We start from the raw sequence: 26,723 nt of genomic DNA, 5'->3' as shown, positions 1-26,723 counted from the left end.
TCTCCACAATGTGGTGTGGTAAAAAATGGATGGGTATTGGAATCAAGCTTACCTGGTTTGGGGAAGCTGTTTACATTCTGACTCACACTTTTCACAATCCTACTTCAAAGAACTGTTATGAAGAACAGTAAGGAACCTGATAGATACTCAGTACATGTTTGTATTCTTATCCCTTTACCTTGTGCCATAGAACACAAGGGGAGGGTTACTTGGCTCTAGAACATGAATCATATTCCTTAGTCCACTCTGGCTAATAATCTGGTTTTAGAGGTGAGGAAGGGGGAATGGTGTCCTGCCCTTAGTGATGGATGCTTCACTGGGATCAAGAGAGAGAGAGTGAGACAGAAGTTCTCATTCTAGAGTCAAGTAAAGGAGTGGAACTCTCCTTTTCATTTCATCCCTAACCCTGAGTTAGTGATAATCTTCCCCTATAAATCAGTAGAATGGTGGAATCACTGAAATAATGAAGGGCAAGGATTGATTGGAATACCAGGATCAGGCATCCCTGTCATGGTAAGAGGAACATTTTTCCATTACCGAATAGTTTACCCAAGGCCTCCTTCATGTCTCTGTTCCTCAAGCTGTAGATGAATGGGTTTAACATGGGGATAATCACCATGTAGAGAATGGCAGCCCTACTTTCACTCTCCGCCGAGTGAGTTGATGGAGGAAGTAAATAAACACCCATCAGAGACCCATAGAAGAGCAGGACCACTGTGAGGTGGGAACCACAGGTAGAGAAGGCTTTCCATCGCCCTCCAGGAGTTGAGATGCCAAACACAGCCCAGGAAATGCGCCCATAGGAGAGGACAATCAACATGAGGGGAGCAGTGAGGAACATTAGGCCCATGATGATGATCATCAGCTCATTAATGCGAGTGTCTGAGCAGGCAAGCTTCAGCAGAGCACTGGGATCACAGTAAAAGTGAGGGATGGCCTTGTGGGCACAGAAGGCCACACGGGTCAGCAGCAGTGTGTGCATCAGTGCAGGGCAGTTGGTTAGCATCCAGCACATGACCAGCATTAGTACACAGAGTTGGGGACTCATAGCTGTGCTGTAATGGAGTGGCTGGCAGATGGCCACATAGCGGTCGTATGCCATCACAGCCAGCAGGCAGTTGTCAAGGCCACCAAACACAAGGAGGAAATACAGCTGTGCAAGGCACCCAGAATAAGAGATGGTCCGACTCTGGGTATGAATGTTGGCCAGCATTTTGGGGACTGAAGCAGAAGTGAAACAGGCATCAGTTAATGATAGATTGGCTAGGAAAAAGTACATGGGAGTATGAAGGTGTGGGCTAGAGCTTATGGCCAGGATGATAAGCAGGTTCCCTGTCATGGTGACCAGGTACATGCCCAGGAAGATGCCAAATAGGAGTCGTTGCTCCTCTGGCTTCTCAGAGAGTCCCAGAAGGAGGAAGTCTGAAACAGCTGTTTGGTTCACTTGGCTTGATTTTCCCATCCTTTGTAGTTCTTCTTATCTGTTCAGATAAAGCCCTTCCATATGTTAGTATTTAATTACTAGATCAGTCACAGATGTGTATCTGTGTAGCCAGAACTATATGGGAAGGGGGGGGGGAAATACATGGACCTTGCCAATGAGAATATTAAATCTCACTGGGGATGAAAGAAAACACCCATGGAACACTGGAAGGCAAGACAATACCCATACAAATGCAAATTTTGCTTTTTGTGTTACAGTAGGGTCCAGAGAAGAGATTAGTTTGGCCAGAGAAGTCAGTATGGGCTATAGCAGGAGGTAAGAATTGAGCATAATCTTGAAGGCAAGATTGGAAAAGTCATTTATGTTTACCAGTTGGAAAGGAAATAGATGATTTTCCTTGCTGCCTCTCCCCCAAAACACACACACACACACACACACACACACACACACACACACACACACAAAACAGCCTCCTCTCTACTTGCCTTCCCCAATCTCTAGAAATTGACCACACCATTCAGTACCCATCCCTGTGCTCTTCCTTAAATGGTGGCATGGGGTATATAAGCTGGGGGCAGTGAGCATCTGTGATATCCCATCCTCCCCATCCATCACTAGGACCTCCCCTCCCTAAACAGGGAGGGGGCTGCATCTGCCTCCATCACTCTCTATCCTTTGTCCTCTTCCCCTTCTGCTCTTCAGCACCTATTATTTGCTCTAGGAGCTTATACTTCAGTTGTCCTGGCCTCTTGTCATGACCCCTATTTGTCAAGACTGGTTAAATACCAGACACCTTCATGGTTTTGTCTTTACTCTTCACAAGGCTACAAAGTAGGTATCCTTGACAACCTTGTAAATGGTAAAACTGAGCTTCAGAGATATTTGGTGTGCTCAGATAACTAGTAAATGATATTCAAACACAGGTGTGCCTCTAGATCCTGTGCCTTCACCCCTGCAATTGTACCACATCTCTCTGATATTTCTTCAGGGGAAGGAAGGTGAAAGGAGCGAGGCTCTGGTTCCTTGGGTTTGAAAGTAGCTACTCTATTATTCTGCTCTCCTAGGGTTTGGAGGGAGCTGGTGTGAGAGGGCATTTGATAGTGGCCTTGTCGAAACTGGGACCTTAGAAGCTTCTGTGAACATTTAATCCTCTGTTCTTTGGTTCATAGAAAAGCTTGTGATCCTAGGCAGAGACTTAGCTCATATCTACCCAGGAAACTTGTGCTTAACTGTTGGGTTATGAAAAGAGGGTGGTGTGTGTGTGTGTGTGTGTGTGTGTGTGTGTGTGTGGTCCCTTCCAGATTCTCACCTGTGAGACCTTGAGTCAGTGTCAGGCATCTTCAGATTTTCAATTTCTCTCTCTTGGTTTGATAATTCACAATGAGGAAGTGCTGGGACCTTTCAGACTCAGTCAGTGAAGATGGGGTCTGTTGAGTCTGGGGTTCACTAGGAACACGGAGTGTATGATTAATTTTGACTCCCCTAGGCCTGAAAAGACAAGAATCTTCGTCAAGGTTTTAAAGGCTCCTGGAACACCATTTCCCAAAGTGCTCATTAGAGCCAACCTCAGTGTCAACGTGCAGCCTGTCCTCCAGCCAACTCTGGCTAGGTCTTGGGGGAACAGAAAGAGGGCATCTCTTTCCCAGGGGTTAAGCTCATATGTGGATCTCAGGAGAGTGATTCTGAGACCTCTTTCTGGGATACAGTGCACTTCAGCCTGAGCGGCAGGCCTCCTAGGAACTCATGCTTATGTACTAGACAGTTTAATGCCTGTTCCATACCCTAGGTAGAACTGGATTGAGGGAGATGTCAGGAGTATAAATTATAATGTGACTATTTCTGCTGGTGATTTTCCTAAACAGAGTAATCCTAGCATGAAACAAACCCCTTAAGTCCTAAACTCTCAGTGAAATGAGGTAGCCTATATAGAGCAAGACAGCCATAATGTCTGATACAGAGCAACTGCTAAAAATGTTACATCTGCTGGATTTTTATGAATACTATTGAATTAATCCTGTTATTAATATGTATGAACACTTTCATTACACAATCTCAGTGATACTCACAGCAAGCTTAGGATACAGAAACTATTCTTATTCCCATTTTATAGGTGAGAAAACTGAGGTCCGGGGAGAACAATGACTTGACCTAGGTCATACAACTACTAAATGGAGGGGACAGAATTCCACCCTAGATTTGCATGACCCCTAGAGTCTATGCTCTTAACCACCACACATTATCTTAGTGTCATTGCTGGTTTTAATCACTAACAATTTCTTATGTATAAAATAATGTTGTTCTGCTTGCATGTCTTTGGTTACTAGTGAGATTGAATATTTGTTTCTCTGATTTTTAACCATGGCAATTATTCCTCAAATTATCCTGCTATTATAGGATATATTATATTAAATGACATATTATATTATATGTCCTTTCATCTACTTGGATGCTTGTGCTTTTTGAAATGAATGTTAAAGACCAAACAAATGAAAACATTTTATTCTGGGTGTTTTTTTCTTTGCTTACCATTCCAACATGTATACAACTTTTTAAAAATTATTTTTGCAGTAAAAATCAACAGATATCAAGATAAAAATCTTCTGCACAACAAAGAAAACAGTCAGCAAAACTAAGAGGCAACCCACAGAATGGAAGAAGATATTTGCAAATGACATTACAGATGAAGGACTGGTGTCCAAGATCTAGAAAGAATTTCTCAAACTCCACACCCCCAAAAACAAATAATCCTGTTGAGAAATGGTTTCACCTATTTTTGGAACATAAGGAAGAGCGTGGAGGACATTAAGAGAAGTAAGGGAAAAATGAAGTATGGGGGCAATGATGAATCATGAGAGACTGTGGACTCCAAGAAACAAACCGAGGGTTTTAGAAAGGAGGAGAGTGGGGGGCTGAGTTAGGCTGGTTAGGCTGGTATTAAGGAGGGCACAGATTGCATAGAGAATTGGGTTTTATACACAAACAATGAATCTTGGAACACTACATCAAAAATTAATGACATTCTGTATGGTGACTAACATAACATAATTCAAAAAAAAGAGAGAAAGAAATGGGCAGAAGACATGAACTGACACTTCTCCAAAGAAGACATACAAATGGCTAACAGACACATGAAGAATTATTCAACATCACTAGCCACCAGGAAAATACAAATCAAAACCACAATGAGATACCACCTTATACTAGTTAGGTGGCAAAAATTAACAAGGCAGGAAACAACAAATGTTGGTGATCATGTAGAGAAAGGGGAACCCTCTTACACTATTGGTGGGAATTCATGCTGGTACAGCCACTCTGGAAAACAGTATGGAGTTTTCTCAATACATAAGGAATAGAGCTGCCCTACAACCTAACATTTGCACTACTAAGTATTTTCCCCAAAGATACAGATGTAGTGAAAAGAAAGGGCACCTGCACCCTAATGTTTATAGCAGCAATGTCCACAATAGTCAAACTGTGGAAGGAGCCAAGATGTCTTTCAATAGATGAATGGATAAAGAAGATGTGGTTCATATATACAATGCAATCCATTACTCAGCCATCAGAATGGATGAACACCTACCATTTGCATCAACATGGATGAAACTGGAGGAGATTACGCTGAGTAAAATAAGTCAAACAGAGAAGGACAATTATCATAGTTTCACTCATATTTGGAACATAAGAAATAGTGTGGAGGATGATAGGGGAAGGGAGGGAGAACTGAATGGGAAGATATCAGAGAGGGAGACAAACCATGAGAGACTCTGGACTCTGGGAAACAAATAGGGTTACAGAAGGGAAGGTTGGGAAGGATGGAGTAACCACATGATGGGTATTAAGAAGGGTATGTGCTGTTATGAGCACTGGGTGTTATATGCAACTAATAAATCACTGAACACTACATCTAAAACTAATAATGTACTATACAGTGGCTAATTGAACATAATAATATATACATGCATTAATATGTATACTATAAAAATATATAAAACTATATTGTTAAAAAAAATAAAAAGACCAAGAGCCATCAATATGCTGCTTACAAGAGACTCATTTTAGACCCCAAAATACCTCCAGATTAAAAGCAAGAGGGTAGGAATCATTTATTGTGCTATTGGACATCAAAAGAAAGCTGAAGTATCCATCCTTATATCAGACAAACTAGATTTTAAATCAACTGATGTAACAAGAGAGGAAGAAGGGCACTATATCACAGCTTTGTAGTAAAGCTTGAAATCCGGTAACGTGATGCCGCCAGTTTTATTTTTGTTTTTCAACATTTCCTTAGTGATTTGGGGTCTCTTCTGATTCCATACAAATTTTTGGATTATTTGCTCCAGCTCTTTGAAGAATACCAGTGGAATTTTGATTGGAATGGCTTTAAAAATATAGATTGCTCTATTTTTAATTTCTTGAGGAATCTCCACACTGTTCTCCAAAGTGGCTGCACCAACTTGCATTCCCACCAACAGTGTAAGAGGGTTCCCCTTTCTCTACATCCCCTCCAACACATCCACTTATTTGTGGAGCATAACAAATAGCACGGAGGACAAGGGGAGTTACAGAGGAGAAGGGAGTTGAGGGAAATTGGTAGGGGAGGTGAACCATGAGAGACTATGCACTCTGAAAAAGAATCTGGGGGTTTTGAAGGGGCGGAGGGTGGGAGTTTGGGGGAACCAGGTGGTGGGTATTGGAGAGGGCACGGATTGCATGGAGCACTGGGTGTGTGCAAAAACAATGAATACTGTTACGCTGAAAATAAATTTTAAAAAAAGATGACTATAGATAACAATACTGTGTTGTGTACTTGATGTTTGCTATGAGAATAGGTCTTATATCTCCTCACCACACACACAATGATAAAATAAAATGATAACTATGTAGATGTGTTAGATATATTAATTAGCTTGATTGCAGTGATCATTTCACAACATGTACATATACTTTAAATACATATAACATTTATACATAAACTATACTTAAATAAAGCCATTTAAGGGGGTTCCTGGGTGGCTCAGTGGGTTAAACCTCTGCCTTCAGCTCAGGTCATGATCTCAGGGTCCTGGGATCGAGCCCCACATCAGGCTCTCTGCTCAGCGGGGAGCCTGCTTCCTCCTCTATCTCTGCCTGCCTCTGTCTACTTGTGATCTCTGTCTGTCAAATAAATAAATAAAATCTTTACAAACAGCCATTAAAAAAAAAGCCATTTAAGAAAAGAACTAGTAAATTCCCAGAGGAGAGGAGAGACATAAATTCTATTAGCTATGTGATATCACAATCTAATAGAAAAGAGCAATAATCAGTACTGTCAACTCAGGATTCACAGTTCATACTAAAGGACTGGTAGAGACAATAACTGTAACAGAATGTAATTGAAGTTATCAAATATTTACTGAGCACTTATTCTATACTGGCCTCAGGATTAGGAGTCTAACATCTGAAGATACATGAATACATACGTCTGTTATAAAGATGAGCAGCTATCACTGACATAAGACTTTTGCCCTGTTGAAGAGTTTCTCCAGGGCCCCCTTCATGTCTCTGTTCCTTAGGCTATAAATGAAAGGGTTAAGCAATGGAGTTACCACTGTGTACATCACAGAGGCAATTATGTTCTTTTCACTGGAACTGCTGGATGAGGGGAAAAAATAAAGCCCAATAATTGTCCCATAATATAAAGATACCACAGAGAGGTGGGAGCCACATGTGGACAAGGCTTTGAAGATCCCTCTGGCAGATGGAACCTTCAGAATGGTGGCTCCAATGTGGCCATAAGAGATCAAGATGCATATTAGTGGGAGGGTAATGACTGCCACTCCCACTGTGAAAATGACCAGCTCATTAAGTGATGTGTCTGAGCAGGAGAGCTTGAGCAGGACACCAAGGTCACAGAAGAAATGGGGGATGCTGTTGTCAGCACAAAAGGACAGTTGGGCTAAGAGAAGGGTGTGAGACAGGGCACTGGCACAGGAGAGGATCCAGGATATAGCTACTAGCAAGATACATACCCCTCCTCTCATGATGGTGGCATAGTGGAGGGGGTGACAGATAGCCACATACCGATCATACGCCATTGAGGTGAGAAGGAAATTGTCCAGATCAGTAAAAAATATGAAAAAATACATCTGTGTTACACACCCTGCATAGAGGATGGATTGATCCTGGGTATGCATGTTTATCAACATCTTAGGGACAGTGACAGATGAGAAAGAGACATCCGTGAAGGCCAAGTGGCTGAGGAAGTAGTACATGGGCGTGTGGAGGCGAGAGTCCAGCCTGATGAGCAGGATGATGAGCAGGTTCCCCAGCACCGTGGTCAGATACATCCCCAGGAACAGGGTGAAGAACACACCCTGCTGCTCTGGACGGATGGGGAGTCCCAGGAGGAAGAACTCGGACACGCTGCTCTGATTCTCCAGCCTCATGCTTCTCTTGTTAAGGATGGAGCCTCATGTCTGAGTGCCATGTGGTATATTAGAAAAATAATCCAATTAGAAATAGATTCACATTCTGACAATACCACCTCATGTTTGTGAGTTCTGGGTAAGTGACCCACTTTGAGTCTCAATTTTCTTATCTCCAAATCTGAGACATGACTATGAGCCTCAGTCATGAGAAAATAGCGAATATCAAGAAGATAACATTAGTGAAGCACCACTGCAGATAGTTGGCTCAAATCAGTGTCAGTTTCCTGCCCTCTATTTCATGAGACTTCTTTATTTCTCCCTCTGGGCTGCTCACTCCCCTCAACAGGTCAATACTGAGTAGGGTTCAGGTGCCACAAAGCCACTTCCTTGTGGGATTAAGATCTGATATAGGCAAAGGTCATATACATCAATGATGAAGTTGGGAATACAGATGAAGTCCAACCACATCCTGCCTGGTAGACAATGACACCTCTGATAGCCCACTGTTTTGGACTTCTCCCATTTTCTCTCCATTCTGCCTAGTTTCCCTCATGCTTTATAATTAGGATTACTTCTTCCTAAACTAGTAAACTAACCTAGTCTATGGGATTTGAGATTTTAATAAAAATCCCATGGATAAAATTTGGTCATGTATCTATCTCCTTCTCTCCTCCTCTCTCTCTCTCTCCCTCTCTCTCTCTGCATAAACCTTTTATAAAGATCACATATGAACTCTCACTCCACAACATCCAGCCTTCTGGCCAATAGTACTTCAACCACAGCTTACCAATAACTGATATTTCTTTGACACTCAGGCTGTGTGCTGTAGAGGGCAAAGCATGGGCTTTGTAATCAGACAGAATGGGTTAAAATCACCTTTCTGCTATTTGTCAGATCATGTCTTTGGGCAAGGCATTGCACCTCTTGGAGCCTCAAGTTTTCCTCTCTAAAACAAGGATACTAGTCCCTGAATCAAAAAGAGTTAAATAAGGTAATGCATGTAAAGCACCTCACTCCTAGGAGGCATCCTACAAGAAGTGATATTGCTCTTATTAAATACAAAATGCAAAGAACTCTAGTGAAAATACTCAGGGTCTTATCTTCAGTGGAACCCAGAAAAATGTAACTGGGGCTAGTATCCAAGATCTATAAAGAACTTCTCAAACTCAACACCCAAAAAAACTAGTAATCCATTCAAGTAATAGGCAGAAGACATGAACAGACATTTCTCCAAGAAGACATACAAATGGCCAACAGACACATGAAAAAAATGCTCCACATCACTTGGTCAGGGAAATTAAAATCAAAACCATATTGAGATACCACCATATACCAGTTAGAATGGCTAAAATTAACAAGACAGGAAACAAGAAATGTTGTATGGATGCAGAGAAAGGGGAACCCTCACTGTTGGTGGGAATGCAAGCTGGTACGGCCCCTCTGGAAAACAGTATGGAGCTTCCTCAAGAAGTTAAAAATAGAGCTACCCTATGACCCAGAAATTGCACTACTAGGTATTTACCCCAAAGATAAAAATGTAGTGCAAAGAAGGGTCACCTACACCCCAGTGTTTATAACAACAATCTCCACAATAGCCAAATTGTGCAAAGAGCTGAGAAGTCCCTCACTGGATGAATGGATAAAGAAGATATTGTGTGTGTGGTAATAATATTCCACACACTAGACTATCACTCAGCCATCAGAAAGGATGAATACTTACCATTTACATCGATGTGGATGGAACTGGAGGTTATTATGCTGAGCAAAATAAGTCAATCAGAGAAAGACAATTATCATAATGTTTTCACTCATGTGGAATAGAAGGAACAGGGTCTGCAAAGGACCATAGGGAAAGGAGGGGAAAACAGAATGGCAAGTTGTCAGAGAGGGAGAAAAATCATGAGAAACTCTTAAGTATAGTGAACAAACTGAAGGTTGCTGGAGGGGCAGTGGGTGGGAGGATGGGGTAATTGGGTGATGAGCATTAAGGGGGGCACATGATGTGATGAGCACTGGGTGTTATATGCAACTGATAGATTATTGAACACTACCTCTGAAACTAATGATGTACTATTGGTTGGCAATTGAATTTAAAGTAGAAAAAATATACCTTCGGGGCACCTGGATGGCTCAGTGGGTTAAAGCCTCTGCCTTCGGCTCAGGTCATGCTTTCAGGGTCCTGGGATCCAGCCCTACATCGGGCTCTCTGCTCAGTGGGGAGCCTGCTTCCTCCTCTCTCTCTGCCTACTTGTGATCTCTGTCTGTCAAATAAATAAATAAAATCTTTTAAAAAATACCTTCAAGATAAAAATAAAAGAAAGAATAATCTTCCCTGGGCCCAAGGCTTGATGCTTTCTATGAAGGTATGAGACTATATTAGGGAATTCAGGCAGGAAATCATAAAACAGAATCTAAAAGACCTGTAATATAGGTACTATGTAAAGCAAAAAAAGGAACCAAAGCTCTCTAAGTAGAAGTTGTCTTTCAAATATACTTTCAGGTGAAATCAACGATGCTGTCTAAAGGGGAGGGAGTGATCAGGGACTTTGAAGAGGAGCATTGGAAAGGTCTGGTTGACAGTGCCTGCAGTAAGAGCAGCTAGGAACCAAGCCACACTAACACTAACCAACTAAGAACTAGGATTTTGACATCTAAGACTTGGATAATGAGATGCGGCCCCCAGCCTGGATCTGGTGATATGCCCACTAATTGTATGCCGCCAGCTGGCTCTCTTCCTCATCTCCCCAAGGTTTAGCGTTTAAGGTCTGAGAGTCAGTGGCCAGTGGTGAGTGCGGGTATCCTTCTGTTTATGAACTAGTAATAAGAAGTGACTTCAGGGAGAGCATAGAGAAATGATGAACGTGCGCACACACACACACACATACACACCCACACACACACGCCTGCTCCTAATGAAGGATACTCAGTCCTGCTCTGAACTTCATGCACAAGTCATCTATCTCCTGGGAGTATGGATTTGGTTTCTCAACTTCTTGTCAGCACACCCAGGGGCCAGATTCAGCCTACAACTTCCGTGATCCTAAACCTCTCACTGACACAGAGAAAAGTCATGAGCCTGGAGCTTATGACTTCTTATCCTTCTTAAATCACCTGCTTCAGAAATGGAGATGGGAAGACTCCATTCGACCCACCAGGGAAAGAGCCCAAGGAGACAGGACACCAAGCTCTAGGTTAGAGACCTGCATTGAACTAGGATTAATTGCTCAGTTCTCTTCTCCCTCCCTCCAGTACAGATGCCCTAGGGCAATGTCCCTAAACTTCAATGTTCAGCAGAACCTCCTGGGAGTTCGTTAAAGATGCAGATCCCAGCCCCACCTCCATAGATACTCATGCATGAGATCTGGAGACAGCTAATTTCGAGGCAGGTGGTTCTAAGGGAAGACTTTGAGAAACACCATCTTTAGGAAGAATATTAGAGTGTGAGGCCAAAATGAGATGCTGAAAGGTCCCTTTACTGGCCCTTGCTTGCCAGATTTCTGTTTCTCCTAGTTAGGTAATAGCTTAGGATATCATGGGATCATACAGCTTCCATGATTTAAATCTTCACAACAGTGCTCTTCAAATTGTAGTTCACAGATCTGCAGCATCAACGTCATGTGGAAACTTGTTAGAAATGCAAAATTGGGGGTCCCATCCCAGAACTACTGAATCAGAGCTTGTGGTAGCAGATTCCAGGAGCCTGTGTTTAAATAACCTCTCCAGGATTTTTTTTTTAAATTTGAGTAATTTAAGTCGACAAACGATGTTAAATTAGTTCCAAGTGTACAACAGCGATTCAACTTCCCTATACATTATGCCATGTTCACCACAAGCATAGCTACCACCTGTCACCATACAACATTCTTGTTAACTATATTCCCTATGCTGTGCCTTTTATTCCTGTGACAGAAATGCACACTGAAGTTTGAGAAGCTTTGCTTTTATTCTTCACTTGGGAAGGTGGGGTATCTGTGGATAGTCAGTGCTGAACCTGGAGTGGCATTTGTAGGAAAGTAGTGATGTTTTCAGAGAGATGCACTATAATTTGGTTATATTTACAAAGAAGGCCAGCATGAAGCATGCTTTCACTTGTGATTGCATATTGGGGCTAAGCAGCAACAACCACACAGTGTTGGCAAAAGAGGGTTGGTGAGTCTTGATTTCCTACTGGGCCCTGTGTCTTCAGAGCTGCTGTTGTAACATTTTATATCATGGGCAGAGGGTAATACATTTCCTCTTATTCAGGTGACCAGCAGTTTGGATACTTTGATTTCAAAAGATCTAACAGATGTAAAGTGGCATCTCATTGTGGTTTTGATTTGTATTTCCCTGACAGCAAAATATCCATAAAGATGGAAAGAAAATCTGTTTAAGATACATAAGATTTATAAAAATGAGGCTTTTAAGTTTCTTTGACCCTTACCTTGCACATTTTTTCCCCTGGCAAGCATATAGGCATTCCACAGAAAGCCCCTGGGGTCTTGGAGACAGAACAATTACCACCATTAGTGTGGTTCTAGGGAAACAGGAAACAGTGGAAAGAACCTGTGCTCTCCAGGGGACACCCAGAGACCACTGCTCCATGAACAGGCACCCCTCTCCTGGGCCTTAATTCCCTTACGTGTACAGTGGGGAAGCTGTTAGCTTCCCCCTTCCTCATCCTCCCACCATCTGCCTATGGTAGTTTCTATCTTCCTGGGCAGGTCATACAAGTCAAGAGATGTGACAGTGGGGTTTATTTATTTATTTAAAACAAATTACCCAGGGTATAGTGCATTGTTTAGATGTGATGTTCAGTGGTTCATTGTTTGCATATAGCACCCAGTGCTCATTGTGTCATGCACCTTCCTTAATGCTCATCATCGAGTTATCCCATTACAGTGGGGTACAAATGCTGGTGACCTTTGCAGACCTTACCCTGACTATACACATTTGTTTGGGCCATATAGTATTTTAAAACTGGGAAGCTCACATAAAAAGCCAATTGGGAGCTTTTATTAAAAATTGTAGGATTTACAAAAAAAAATACATAAGAGAGTGTAATGAAATGAAATAGCTAATTCTTTAGAGTCTGGGGCATGTTAAAGCCTGAGATTATGGGCCCAAAATATAAGGGTTTTTAAAAATCTCAAATAAGGGATAACCAAAACCAAATCATTGTATTATTCATGCCCCCAAGTTGCAGAAATAAGTAATAAAGTTAAGTTAGCATTTGCTGATCAAAAGGTATTTATAAAAGAGAGCATTGTTAATATGGGAATGAAATTCTGGACAACAAATATTTACCATGCACATCCAACATGCCACCATTTGCCTTAGAGTGGGAACATTAAAGTTTTAAAAATATTCAAATGGAAAATCAAATACACGCATCAACCAAAATGAGGTTTTGATTTAAATAAACGTTATATCACTGTGAGGAAAAAGTTGCTCCACTGAGGAGTTTCCCCAGGGCCTCTTTCATGTCCCTGTTCCTAAGGCTGTAGATAAAAGGGTTCAACATGGGTGTGACCACAGTGTACATGAGAGCCACAATGATGTCCTTGTTAACTAAATTGCTTAATTTGGGGAAAAGATATTGCCCAAATATTGCCCCATAATACAGAGACACTACAGACAGGTGGGAGCCACATGTGGATAATGCTTTGCAGATCCCTTTGGTGGAAGGAACTTTCAAGATGGTGGCCCCAATGTAGCCATAAGATACCAGAATACATATGAATGGCAGGGTAATGACCACCACCCCTACTGTGAACATGACCAACTCATTGAGGAAGATATCTGAGCAGGACAGTTTGAGCAGAGCGCCAAGGTCACAGAAAAAATGGGAGATGGTGTTAGCTGCACAGAAGGATAATTGGGTGAGGAGAAGGGTATGGGAAAGGGAGCTGGCACAAGACAGGATCCAAGATATAGCCACTAGTAAGGCACATAGCTCTTCCTTCATGATGGTGGTATAATGAAGAGGGTGACATATAGCCACATAGCGGTCATATGCCATTGATGTAATAAGGAAGCTGTCCAGGTCAGTAAAAAATATAAAAAAATACATTTGTGAAATGCACCCTGCATAGGGAATGGATTTGTACTTAGCATGCATGTCCATCAACATTTTGGGGACAGTGACAGATGAGAAAGAGACATCTGTGAAGGCCAAGTGGCTGAGGAAGAAGTACATGGGGGTGTGGAGGCGAGGGTCCAGCCTGATGAGCAGGATGATGAGCAGGTTCCCCAGCACCGTGGTCAGGTACATGCCCAGGAATAGGGCGAGGAACACTCCCTGCTGCTCTGGCCAGATGGGGAGCCCCAGGAGGAGGAACTCGGACACGCTGCTCTGGTTCTCCCTCCTCATGAGACTCTTTCCTCTGCTGGGAATGAAGAATAGTTGAAAATATTAAGGACTCTGAAATAATCATTTTTAGTAGTCATATGAAAAATATATGTTTTATTTTAGAAAGTGGGAAACAACCTATTTCTCATATTTTTTTTTATATGTTGGCACATAACAGAATTAGAAAAATTGTTGATGAAGGACTGTTAATGAGAGCCAGCTTTTCCTGGGTTAGTGACAAACCAGAATTCTGACACTGATGACCAGACTGTGGAATATGATGTCTCAGCCATGTTACTACCCCAAGAATGCTCTGTGCTGAGTATTCTAAATCATCAACCACAGCACAGCAACCTCAAGAAGCTTTGACTTCAGCAATTTGAATTCAGTTGTTCAATTTCAGATGGGAGGTGGATTTTTCAAATAAAAGGATACAAATAGTATTTATTGGCTGACGAGCACTCATCAATATACAAACATTTTTATTTTAATTCAGTAGAGGGTTCTTCCAATTCAGTAGAGGGTTTTTAACGAAACACTGAATTATGTTATCCATTCTCCCTACAGCAGCCAAAGAGAGATTTTTTTTCTTTAAAACCTATATTTCTTTCTAAAAATCTAAATAAAAAAAAAAACAACTTTCCCTGTTTGAAAACCCTCAAAGTTTTCTTATTGATCTTAAGATGAAGTGTAACAACCTTAATATGGCTTAAAGACCCTGAAAAATCTGTCTCTCCTGCATTTCCAACTCTTCTCCCTTACCTCCACCTCTCTCACTCTGGGCTGACTTCTCTGTTCCAACTTCTTAGAAACACACATTTTCATTTGACATCACTTAGACTCCTTCCCTTTGGTGGTTTTGGGTTTCCTGGATCTCATGTTGAGAAAGCAAAGATCAGGCCGATTTCCAGCAAGTATTCCATGCAGATTTATTTGTAGTTTATTTTCTACTGACAACATTTAGAAGGTTGTGATGATGCAACAGCATTTCAAATTACATACCAAGTATGTCTTTTGGAATAAGTTTCCTTTCCTCCCTATGCAACATAATAGCATCCCATAATGAAAAATTAGGAATACAATCAAAAGATGCCAACAGAAGTGAGTTTTTAGCTTGTATCCCAAATTTTCATCGCTTTCTTTGTTGTTCTTCTCATCTTACAACACCTGCTAGTCAGTTGAGATAAGCAGAAATAATAACCCTCAAAGATGTCCCCATCCTAATGCCCAGAACCTAGGGATCTGGTATGGCATATGATAAGGGAGAATTAAGGTGCACATGGAATTAAGGTTGCTAATCAGCTGCCTTTAAAATGAGATTAGCTTGGATTATCTGAGAGAGCCCAATATAATCGCAAGTATCCTTAAATGTAAAAGAGGGAAGCAGAAGAATCAGTCCGGGAGAGACTTTAAAATGTTTTACTGCTGGTGTAGAAAATGGGGAAAGGGCCATGAGCCAAGGAATTCAAGTGGCCTCTAAAAACTGCATGGTGACTAACATAACATAACATAATACATACATACATACATACATACATAAAAAAACAAATTCTCCCTTAGAGCCTTCACTGAGGAGTGCTGACATTTCAGAAGTCTGACCTCAAGAACTATAGGATAATAGATGCTTTGGTTTTTGAAGCCACTATCATTGTGGTAACTTGTTAGAGCATTAATGGGAAATGAATACACCTCTATTGGAAAGATCTCAGGAATATCCAGAGACTCTGGTTATCTGGGTACCAGTATACAGCAAAACTCATGTGTCCTTCCCAACGTCCACGTGGTATTCAACAAAATGAAGCAATTGCTTTGTAGAGCTAATTCCTACCTAAAATGTTAAGGACATGGGGTTACTGTCTCATTAGAGACATTTGCCACTAGTCACAACGATGACTATAAAACACCCTCTCCCACTCTAGGAAACAAACCGAGGTTTGCTGGAAGGGAGGTGGGGGGATGGGGTAACTGGGAGACAGGCTTTAAGGAGGGCCCTTGATGTAGTGAGCACTGGGTGTTCTATGCCACTAAGGAATCACTAAGTTCTACCTCTGAAACTAAATGATACAGTATAGGTTTACAGTGAATTTAAATAATTTTTTAAAAAATATTTTAAAAAGAAGAAAATATTATTGAGAATCTAAAGATATAATTAAAAAAAAAATAAAACACCCTCGCCCACATTCAGCAACTGTACTATGTCAGAGCTAAAGCAAGTGGAAACGCCTCTGAGGACCACTTCCCAGTATCTCATTATCTCTCGGCTCACTTTTGTCTTTTTTATTTTCTTTCCCTTCTTGTCCGTCCTTTCAGTTTATCTTTGTCGTTTTCTCCTTCCTTCTCCCTCACTTCTCGTTCTCTCTGCCTCTGTCTCTGTTTTTCTGCCCCTCCATGTCTCTACTCCTTCTCCCTTCCTCTCTGCCCTCTCTCATTCTCTCTTTTTTATTCTGTTTTTTTTTTAAAGATTTTATTTATTTATTTGAGAGAGAAAGAGAGGACAAGAGAAAGAAAGCATGAGAGGAGAGAGGTCAGCAGGGGAAGCAGACTCCCCGCTGAGCAGGGAGCCGGATGTGGGACTCAGATTCGGGGACTCCAGGATCATGTCCCAAGCCTAAGGCAGTTGCTTAACCAACTGAGCCACCTAGGTGCCTCCCCCACCTTTTTTTTTTTTTTTTTTAAGATTTATTTATTTATTTATTTGAGAGACAGAGAGAGAGAGAGCATGAGAGGAGAGAGGTCAGCAGGAGAAGCAGACTCCCTGCAGACCAGGGAGCCTCTTTTTTACTCTCTCTTCTCCTCCATGTCAGAATCCGCTTTCTCATTCTTTCTCTTCCATCCCCGTGTATAAACCCATATGCGCTGAGGAGACAGACCCATTCCATCCCAAATACTGACCTTGCCTGAATTTATGGTCCAGTGTTTGGTAAGTAAATATGTCCTGAGATTCTCTTTAGGGGACCTAAATATCAGCCTCCAAGGTCCTAGACATTTCTTGGGCATCAACAAGAAAAGTTAAACATTCAGACTCTCACCCCTATGAACCAGCTCCAAATCTATGAAGTGAGGAGTTTAACTAACCAAGGAGAGAACCCTAGGGGGTAGGAAGCAGATGTTATAATTTCCAGTTCTAAACATCCTTGAGACTTAGGTTACAGGCCTGATTTTCCCCTTAATTCCCATAGGAAAGATATCCTGTGGTAGGTATGTAAGTGCTGGGAAACTTGGCGAATGAGCCCACAGGGAAAGGATCTCAAGGTATCTTCAGTCTCCTTTCTGTTCTAGGCTCTACTTTAATCACATTTTGACATAAAGTGAACTTCAGAGAGGTTAAAAAAAAAAAAAGGAGAGAAATTACTGGACCCAACCAGATCCAAACAGAAAGCCAAATGACTAGATGGCCTCTGAGAATTTAGGTAGAACTATCTCCTATACAAAGGGTTCTTGTTGGGCTCTACCCACCGGGTAGCCCAAAGGAAATGACTTTCTTCTCTCTGGTGATGATTATGAAATGCAACATGGGAAGAGATAGGAATAAACCACCTTTTTGGGGGGAAGTTTTAGTATTTTTTTGACAAACTTAGGTTTGGTTATATCAAATAAAAATAATTTTCAAGGAAGAAAGAAAAGAAGGGAGGGAAGGAGGTAAAAAATAACCCACAAAGAAGACAAACTTGCAAAAAGGAAAAAATGTTGACACACACAATCCAGAAAAACTGACTCAAAGTTTAAAAGCTTTAAGTTCTTTGAAACTGACCTTTGAAGAAAATGCTCATTTACTGTGGCATTAGTCATTCTCTGGAATGAGACATATATGATAAAGAAAGAAGTATTTATACCTTGAGTTAATAATCTTTGAAAGTTTATTTTGGCCTTTTTGATATCTGGATTTAGGGGGTGGGAGGTATAAGCAAAGCTTATAGCTGAGCAAGCTGTTCTCTAGCTCTGATGACCCTGTATTAATGCCACAACTTCATGTACCCCAGAGCAAAGGGACTCAGGAGACTGTGAGCTCAGAATCGTTGAAGACCAACAGCATTCTAGGCAAAAGCCAGAGAAAAAAATGACTGGAATATTAGCAAGTAGCAGCTTAGCAAACTCAAAGTGGGCTTTGCAAGCTAGCATGGCTATAAACACCAGACTCGTTGGGAGGGACACAGCAGACACTTGGTGCAGTGAGGAGGGAAAATCTATGGTGAGGCAAGTCAGTAGATGGACCAGATAGCAATACTTGGATACAGAATGTAAGGAGCTCAAACACTGATACAGGAACGTATATAGGCATTGGTATCAACAGGAGCAGACAGCAATGCACAGGCAAAGCTATGTAAGGTGGGTCTGAGAAGACGGAAATGCAGTGAGTCAAAATGGAGACCCCTTAGACTGAAGTCTGATATGCTACAGACAGAAGAAAGACCTGTGGCAAGTAGCATGGCATAGAAGGCAACAGAGGAGCTCATACTTGGGCGGATGAAAGACGAAATTCTAGTTGGAAAGCAAAGGGCAAATTATTGCATGTTTCACAGCACTTTGTAGGACTCGTTTGGAGAGCGCACATACCACACCTAGAAGACTGTTTTAATTAATTTGTCAAATGACTTGATAGACTGCCAGTTTTGAATGGGATCTCAACAGAGGGCTCTGCAGCTGATTCAGGCTATGTACAAGGCACCCTACTAACTGAATCATCTAAGTTGGCAGAACCTGCCAACTTAGCCCTTGTTGGAGCTATCTATGGTAGATAATGGCACCCTTAGGAAGCATTTTTAAAGTGGATCTCTGTGTGCCCAATACTAAGGAATAAAAAGTCAGGGATAAATTCAACAAAGATCATGCTTTCTTCTCTCTCTGCACATGTATTTAGAAAGGTGGAAGCCCCATAAAGTAGTGGGATATAGACTATTTGGCAGTGGCAGTAAACATTTGCTTGCTGGCTGCAGGTTATTTTTAGGAGAGGGACTATTCCCTGAGGCTGCAGGAACTTGTCCTTTGAAGGTTTTATGCCTTGATTTTCAGGGCCCTGTGTAATGAATGGGAGTGGGGAAAAGAGCAATCAGACAGAGCAATGATGCCCATTAGGGGCAACTGCCTTCCTCTTTTTTTTTTTAAATTTTTTATTTCTATGAATAAAATAAAATTTAAATTTTTTAAAAAAATTTTATTTCAATGAATAACAGTATTCATTGTTTTTGCACCACACCCAGTGCTCCATGTAATCCGTGCCCTCTCTAATACCCATCACCTGGTCCCCCCAACCTCCCACCCCCGGCCCCTTCAAAACCCTTAGATTGTTTTTCAAAGTCCATAGTCTGGGAAATTGGAAGGGGAGGTGAACCATGAGAGACTATGGACTCTGCCTTCCTCTTCTTATGCCTTTCTTCCTGGAACATGAAATTCAACAACGGTTTATAAGACTCTAATATTTTCATTGCTTATAAAATAAATGTATGAGTATATAAATATTATGGCAGAGAAATATTTTTAAAATATATAAATGCCTCTATTTCCTATAAAATGTAGCTTCTGTTAACATTTCAGAGCACATCCTTCCAGGTTTTAAAAATATGGTAATCTGGGGGCACCTGGGTGGTTTAGTCAGCTAAGCATCTGACTTGATTTTGGCTCAGGTCATGATCTCAGGGTCATGAAATCGAGCAGCACAAATGTCTCCATGCTCAGGAAGGAGCCTGCTTCAGATTCTCTGTCCTCCTCTCTCTGCCCTTCTGCTTGTGTGTGTGTGTGTGGGCTCTCTTTCTCAAAAAAAATAAAATTAAAAACTTGGATTTTCATATAGAGTTGTAAACATGCTTATATACAGTTTTCCATTATGTTCTTTGAAAGATTATATCATAAGTTTTTCATAAACATCATTGGAGTGTCTATATAATATTACTTCTAGTGAGTGTGTATCATAATTGCCTTAACCCTTTCCTTTAGGAAACTGGGCTGTATCTACTTATCTTTTTATATTATGCTGTGATTAGATATCTTTCTAATCTAATTCTAAAGAAAGATTTTTCAAAGTACTTGAAGAAGTATTGGGCAAAGAGTAGAAACTGTTATGTGTCAAAGCCTACACAACCAACTACCAAACTCACCCACCCTAACTACAGCATTTAACACACACTGTTTGCTCTGGCCTGCCTCCTAAATTGTGAGCTATTTCAGAGAAACAACTACAACAACAACAACAACAACAACTGTGTTTTCACAAATCTTTTACTCACCATACCTCATAAAATTTTGCCACACAGAAGTTACACAACATTTTGAGTAAATGGATGAGTAAATTAATAAATTATTGAAGAAAATAATGAATGAAAATTCTATCTCCTCCACTTGATTCTGTGTTTCTTCTCTAATTTTTCCAATCGGAATGGAGTAGGTTTCTGAAGTCTTCTCATACTCATAGTTAAAGAATATATTTTGAGCCCTGAGTGTGTGCCAACTATCATTGTGTCATGACTGACCAAATAAATAAATAAATAGATAAATAAATAAATAAAAATCCTGGGTGCATTCAGGTGTTTCTAAAGGAAAAGAAACAACCCTTCTATTTTTGAGAAACAGAAGTTCAACTATTCCTTGATAAATGTATTTATTTCCCAGGGACTATTAACAACTCTCTTCCCAGTTTCAGATTAATTGTGATAAGGAAGAAGTCCATGTGATATAGAGCCTGCCATTATGAGAGAGGCATCATGGTGCCATGGAATTAGGCTTTAGGTTTGAAGTTACCATGTTTGGGTTATAATCCTCATTGGGCTTTTTTTTTTTTTTCTTTAGCACTCTCAAAGGCAATAAAATGGGAAAAATGCTATCTACCTCAAGAATTATTGGGAGGGTTAAGTGAGCTTAATGATGTGAAAGCTCTTTACAAATAAATGAATCTGCAAACTAGTCCTCATTTATATTCCCAAAGGAGTTGACTATCTTTCATATCTGGTAAAGGCACATCTCCACCGGGAATGGTTAAAGGAAACTCAGTGATTATTTCTAAATTGTCCTACACCAGAAATTTGTAGCCCTGGTCCCCTGGTCCCCAAGATAGCTGATAAAAATTGATAACCTTTGTTGCTGCCTTGGACCTGGCAAAAAAGAGAGTGTACCTCCTGCTCATTTGAGGGTTGAGCTTGTGACTTTTTTGAAATGAAAAATTATTTCCCATCCTGGAGCTGACAGTCCTTGAGCTTATCCTTGAGTTTACTGAGTTCGGTAAGGGCAGTGCTTATAGACTTCACTCAGCAATGTGTGTGTGTGTGTGTGTGTGTGTGTGTGTGTGTGTGTGTGAGAGAGAGAGAGAGAGAGAGAGAGAGAGAGAATGATCAGCTACAGAATTATTGCAGATTATTATACTTTTACCAAACATTTTTATAATTTCATCATATCACTTCATATAACTTAGGTGAACATAATGATTATAATTCCTTGAAGTTTGGTACTTTCCTTGTAGAAAAATGTCTCTTTTACAGTTCTGCTGAATATATGGCATGCATTCAAACCATGAGAAAAACTTCTCAGTTAAAAAACAATATAATCTGCCTTGTTTTGCAAATGGTTGTAAATATGCCTACCTACCTACAATTCGCTGTTATGTTCCTCCAAAAATTGTATCATAAGCTTTGTAGAAACTCATTTTATTAGCTATGTGGCATTGTTTCCAGTGGATACATACCATAGTTACCTTCACTTTTTTCACTTATTGATAGAAATTAGGTAGTCTATCAAAAAATATTGACCAATATCTGACCTGCTTTTGTCCTGGAGCTCTGAAAATTTCACTCTATGAGCAGCTATCTTTGTAGATCCTGTAGCTTGTGTCCTAGTCTCTCTATTTATTTTTGATCATCTGAATAAGGACTGAGGCCATACATCCACCCAAAGGCTTGGGGGAAATTACAGGTCCCTTCTTCTTCTCCTTAATGAGGAGCATATACCCAGAGGTCTCTTCTCCATCAAACCATGCTCTCCTAGAGACAATATAGGATGATAGTTAGGAACATGGATTTGAAATCATGGATATCTGGATTGAATGACTTGTCCTTAATTTTCTTGCTGAATGATTTTAGGCAAATTACTCATACTCTCCAAGCCCTAGTTTCCAACAGGTTAAATGAAAAAAATGACTTTTTTGTTGTTCTGTTAGGTTGAGATACTATAAAATACATGTCACAGCAGCTAACCTATATTACTCACATGATAAATATGTGATTAATGAATGATTATTATGATAATGTTACTGTTATCATGATTATTAATATTACCATCTAGGCATATCTTGACTTCCTGATTTACTTCCTAAAATTCTTTTATTTTTTCTAATTTAAATTTGATTAGCCTACACATAGTATACTTCCTAAATTTCTTGAGTGCTCTCATGCAACAAGTTCTATCTTACTTGAGGGTATCATTAATAAGTCATGTAATATAGTGGAATCAAAATAGTCTTTGAGGACAGATAGACCTTGGATCAAATCCCAAATATATCAGATACTAGTGCTATCTAACAATGGGCAAGTTTCATCACTGAGTTCCAGCATTCTTCTCTCTTAAATGAGGATCTGGATGTCTATGTCAAAAGGTTGGGGAAGAAAGGGCATCTTGGTGGCTCAGTTGTTAAGCACCTGCCTTTGGCTCAGGTCATGATCCCAGGGTGCTGGGATCAAGCCCCACATTGGGCTCCCTGCTCAGCGGGAAGCCTGCTTCTCCTGCTCCCTCTCCCACTCCCCCTGTTTGTATTCCCTCTCTTGCTGTCTGTCTCTCTCTTTCTCAAATAAATAAAATCTTTTAAAAAGAATAGCTGGGGAAGGAAATGAACAGTACTTGAAAAGCACCTGGCACAAATTAGGTGTTAAGTCAGATCTCATTAACAGTGTGACTACTTTGACTACTTTTAGCCTTAGAGTAGCCCAGTTGCAAAAATGGTGAATTTGTTCTTTATCTTCAATTTCTACTTTCATTCTGTGTGTAATCCCCAATCCTCTCCTTTCCTCAGTTTGTCTGAGGAGGTCAGTGCTCTTGTTCTACCATCCAAACCTGGTCCCCAAATATTATAAATGACCCCCAATCATCCCATCAGTGAAGGAATTGGCCATAGGAAATCCTCATCCAGGAATATTTACTTTAGTTGGGAACTTAAAACCTTTTTTCTCTTGCTGAATGAATTTCAAGTACCAACAGTCTATTGAGTGTGGTATTTGGGGAGGAGATATGGAAGATTCGATATTGTTCTGGAAATCATACTACAAAGGTATCGTTCTGTGTGTCCCCCCAAGAAAACTGACCCAGAAAATTAGAAGAATCTCAAATAAGTTAGAGGGAGTGTTCTGTCATTCATTTTCCACAATCCATGAAGACATTGGGGTCAATGTTGGGTCCAAAGTACTGGAATCCGTGCAGAAAGCCTAGAGGCTTTTGCCTCTAGGACTAAGTGGCAAACAACCTTTCACCTATTTCCGGGAGACCTAATAGAAAATCATTCATAAATATTCTGATTTGATATCTGGTTCCAGTCATTACAGGGAGTGAGCTGGCTCCCTTTGCCATTGATATTTATCTCTCAACATGAATTTTCACCTACTAAATTAAAATGGTTCATGATTACACAATTCCTTTCACTTGTTGGTGGATAAGGGAACCAGGACTGATGGTACATGGGTGCCTTCTAAATCCAGTTGACAAAGCGATGGTGAGACTAAGTCCTCATCATAAACACATCTGTTTCTAGGTTCTCTATTTTCCTCTACTGTTTTATTAGTTTATCTTTGCAAAAATACATTTTTTGTTGTACTCAATATGCCTTTACAATAAGCTTTGATATGTTATAATGAATGCCTGCCTTCTCTTTAAAAAAAAAGAACATAGATATTTTGATATTGATTTGGGTTAGGAAATATATCCCTTGTAGACTGCTTTAGACACACTGGAAAGATTAGAATTCCTTTTAAAAACTACATTTGGCTTTTAGATCACAGTTCTTTGAATATTACACCATGCTTGGGACTCAGGATTATTAGGGTAAAACCTAGGTCTTGAACAGGCCTGAGGTAAGTTTCTTAAGAGGCTGCCATGTTGAATTTAACTGAATGTGACACCTTTTGGTAGAAAAACAAATTTATATTGTGTATTCATTAATTGTCTATGATAGATTCTGGATCTACAGCCAACGAACAAATCATCAATAATCATGGAATGTGTCAAGAAACAGAGGATGAAGAATTAAACAGATCACTACACACAAAATAAAGAAGGGCAGTGAGATTTCTTTTTTTTTAAGATTTTATTTACTTATTTTAGAGGGAATAGAGAGCTTGAGTGGGGAGAGGGGGAGTGGAGGAGAGAGAGAACCTCAAGGAGACTCCACACTGACTATGGCTCAACTCACTACCCTGAGATCATGATCTGAGTCAGAATCAAGAGTCAGATGTTTAACTGAGCTGAGCTGCCCAGGTGCCCCATGGGCAATGAGATTATTGATGTCAAGTAATTTATTCTGCTTCCAGAGAACAAACTCTGGAGTCCCAATTCTAGCCAATCCTTTTCTTACCTCAGTGACTCTGAGACTGCCAGCCCATCTGAAAAGTGGAAATAACAAGGTACCTCCCTCATTTATATACTTAAGATGGTAGAAGCAGTTACTGTACATGAGCTATTTGAACAGTGCATGAGGGCCACATTCAATAAATGTTAACTGTTAGTATTGTCATTTGCAGAGCCTGGCACCAATTGAGAAAGAAAGTGGTTACATATCCTAAATGTACATGTTTTCTATATTTATCTGGCAAAATATGCCTCAAATATAAGAAAATATGAATGAAGACTTTTCTAAATCAAAAAGTCCTGTCTGTTATGCTCTCCACAGTGATCACTTTTTTATCCAGAAACATTCCACCTTTTCCTTTCAACTTACCTACTGGTCCCCTTCAGCTGATATACCAGCATGAGACTGGAGAACCAGAGCAACGTGTCCGAGTTCCTCCTCCTGGGGCTCCCCATCCGGCCAGAGCAGCAGGGAGTGTTCTTTGTCCTGTTCCTGGGCATGTACCTGACCACAGTGCTGGGGAACCTGCTCATCATCCTGCTCATCAGGCTGGACTCTCGCCTCCACACCCCCATGTACTTCTTCCTCAGCCACTTGGCTTTCACTGATATTGCATTCTCATCTGTCACTGTCCCAAAGATGCTGATGAACATGCATACGAAGTACAAATCCATTCCTTATGCAGGGTGCATTTCACAGACATATTTTTTTATATTCTTTGCTGATTTAGACAGTTTCCTAATCACTTCAATGGCCTATGACAGGTATGTGGCCATCTGTCACCCTCTGCATTATACCATCATCATGAGTCAGAGCATTTGTGTCATGCTGGTGGCTGGGTCCTGGGTCATTGCTTGTGCTTGTGCTCTTTTGCATACTCTCCTCCTAGCTCGGCTGTCCTTCTGTGCTGACCACACCATCCCCCACTTCTTCTGTGACCTTGCTGCCCTGCTCGAAATGTCCTGCTCAGACACCTCCCTCAACCAACTGGTAATCTTTACTGCAGGATTGACAGCTATTATGCTACCATTTTTATGCATTATGGTTTCTTATGGCCATATTGGGGCCACCATCCTCAAGGTTCCTTCTACCAAGGGCATCTGCAAAGCCTTGTCCACTTGTGGATCACATCTCTCAGTGGTGACTCTCTATTATGGGGCAATTATTGGTCTCTATTTTCTTCCCTCATCCAACAACACCAACGACAAGAACATAATTGCTTCATTGATGTACACAGTGGTCACTCCCATGTTGAACCCCTTCATTTATAGCCTGAGAAATAAAGACATGAAAGGGGCCTTGAGAAAACTCTTGAGTAAGAAAACATATTCTCTCAACTGATATTTCTATTTTAAAACATCCATATGATCTTATTTCCTCAATTACATGTAAATACAAATTATCGTAAAAATAGCTCACTTGTCTTCCTTCCACAATGTCACTCAGAAAAACTTCGCAGACATTATTCTTTCACCTGTTAGGGAGAATAGTAAAATGGAACGTGGTTTATAGGACTTAATTTGCTCTTTTCTTGGATGATGGGATCACAAAATACTTTGAAGATGCTGTATCACTTTGGCTGGTATCATCAAATGGAAGCCATTGATGTCAAGTAATTTATTCTGTTTCCAGAGAACAAACTCTGGGGTCCCAATCTTGGACTTTGGAGTCCCAAATTTGGCCTTCTGCCAAATTTCCAGTTTGTTACAAAATGTATTTGGTCTTTCAAACATACATATATATTTGGAATCTCTAAATTCTACCTCTGAAACTTGTAACACACTCTATGTTAATTAAAATGAATTCAAATTTAAAAAATTTTTTAAATTATATTGATCATAAGAAATGGTCTATAAGATACTTGATTTTTTAATTAAATTTATTTATTTTCAGCATAACAGTATTCATTAATTTTTTCACCACACCCTGTGCTTCATGCAATCCATGCCCTCTATAATACCCACCACCTGGCACCCCAACCTCCCACCCCCCTGCCACTTCAAACCC

General features: G+C 40.5%; 3 protein-coding genes and 1 long non-coding RNA gene across 5 annotated transcripts in view; 1 reads left to right on the top strand and 3 right to left on the bottom strand.

Moving 5' to 3' along the window:
• The window catches only part of LOC309846545, a 762,900-nt gene that overhangs the window by 303,774 nt on the left and 432,403 nt on the right, over positions 1–26,723 (bottom strand). The window lies entirely within an intron of this gene.
• Positions 509–1,462, bottom strand: LOC309846893 (olfactory receptor 1N2; the record flags this gene model as incomplete). Its single annotated transcript, XM_082696523.1, has 1 exon — positions 509–1,462. The coding sequence occupies one exon, from the start codon at positions 1,460–1,462 to the stop codon at positions 509–511; it is 954 nt and encodes a 317-aa protein (XP_082552649.1).
• Positions 6,928–14,203, bottom strand: OR1J4 (olfactory receptor family 1 subfamily J member 4; the record flags this gene model as incomplete). 2 transcript variants are annotated; one of them, XM_082696525.1, is made up of 2 exons in its annotated part: positions 6,928–7,797; positions 14,132–14,203. In XM_082696525.1, 2 exons carry the CDS (start codon positions 14,201–14,203, stop codon positions 6,928–6,930), a joined length of 942 nt encoding a protein of 313 aa, XP_082552651.1. The 2 variants fall into 2 exon arrangements, with proteins under 2 accessions (XP_082552651.1, XP_082552650.1); XM_082696524.1 differs by lacking the exon at positions 14,132–14,203 and having other exon boundaries at positions 6,928–7,869.
• LOC309846897 (olfactory receptor 1J1-like) lies at positions 25,116–26,057 on the top strand (the record flags this gene model as incomplete). Its single annotated transcript, XM_082696526.1, has 1 exon — positions 25,116–26,057. The coding sequence occupies one exon, from the start codon at positions 25,116–25,118 to the stop codon at positions 26,055–26,057; it is 942 nt and encodes a 313-aa protein (XP_082552652.1).

The sequence above is a fragment of the Mustela nivalis genome (assembly GCF_964662115.1).
Source record: "Mustela nivalis genome assembly, chromosome: 13".
Lineage (NCBI taxonomy): Eukaryota > Metazoa > Chordata > Mammalia > Carnivora > Mustelidae > Mustela > Mustela nivalis.
Note: the sequence above shows the minus strand (reverse complement) of the source record. Positions and strands in the feature narration are given on the sequence as shown.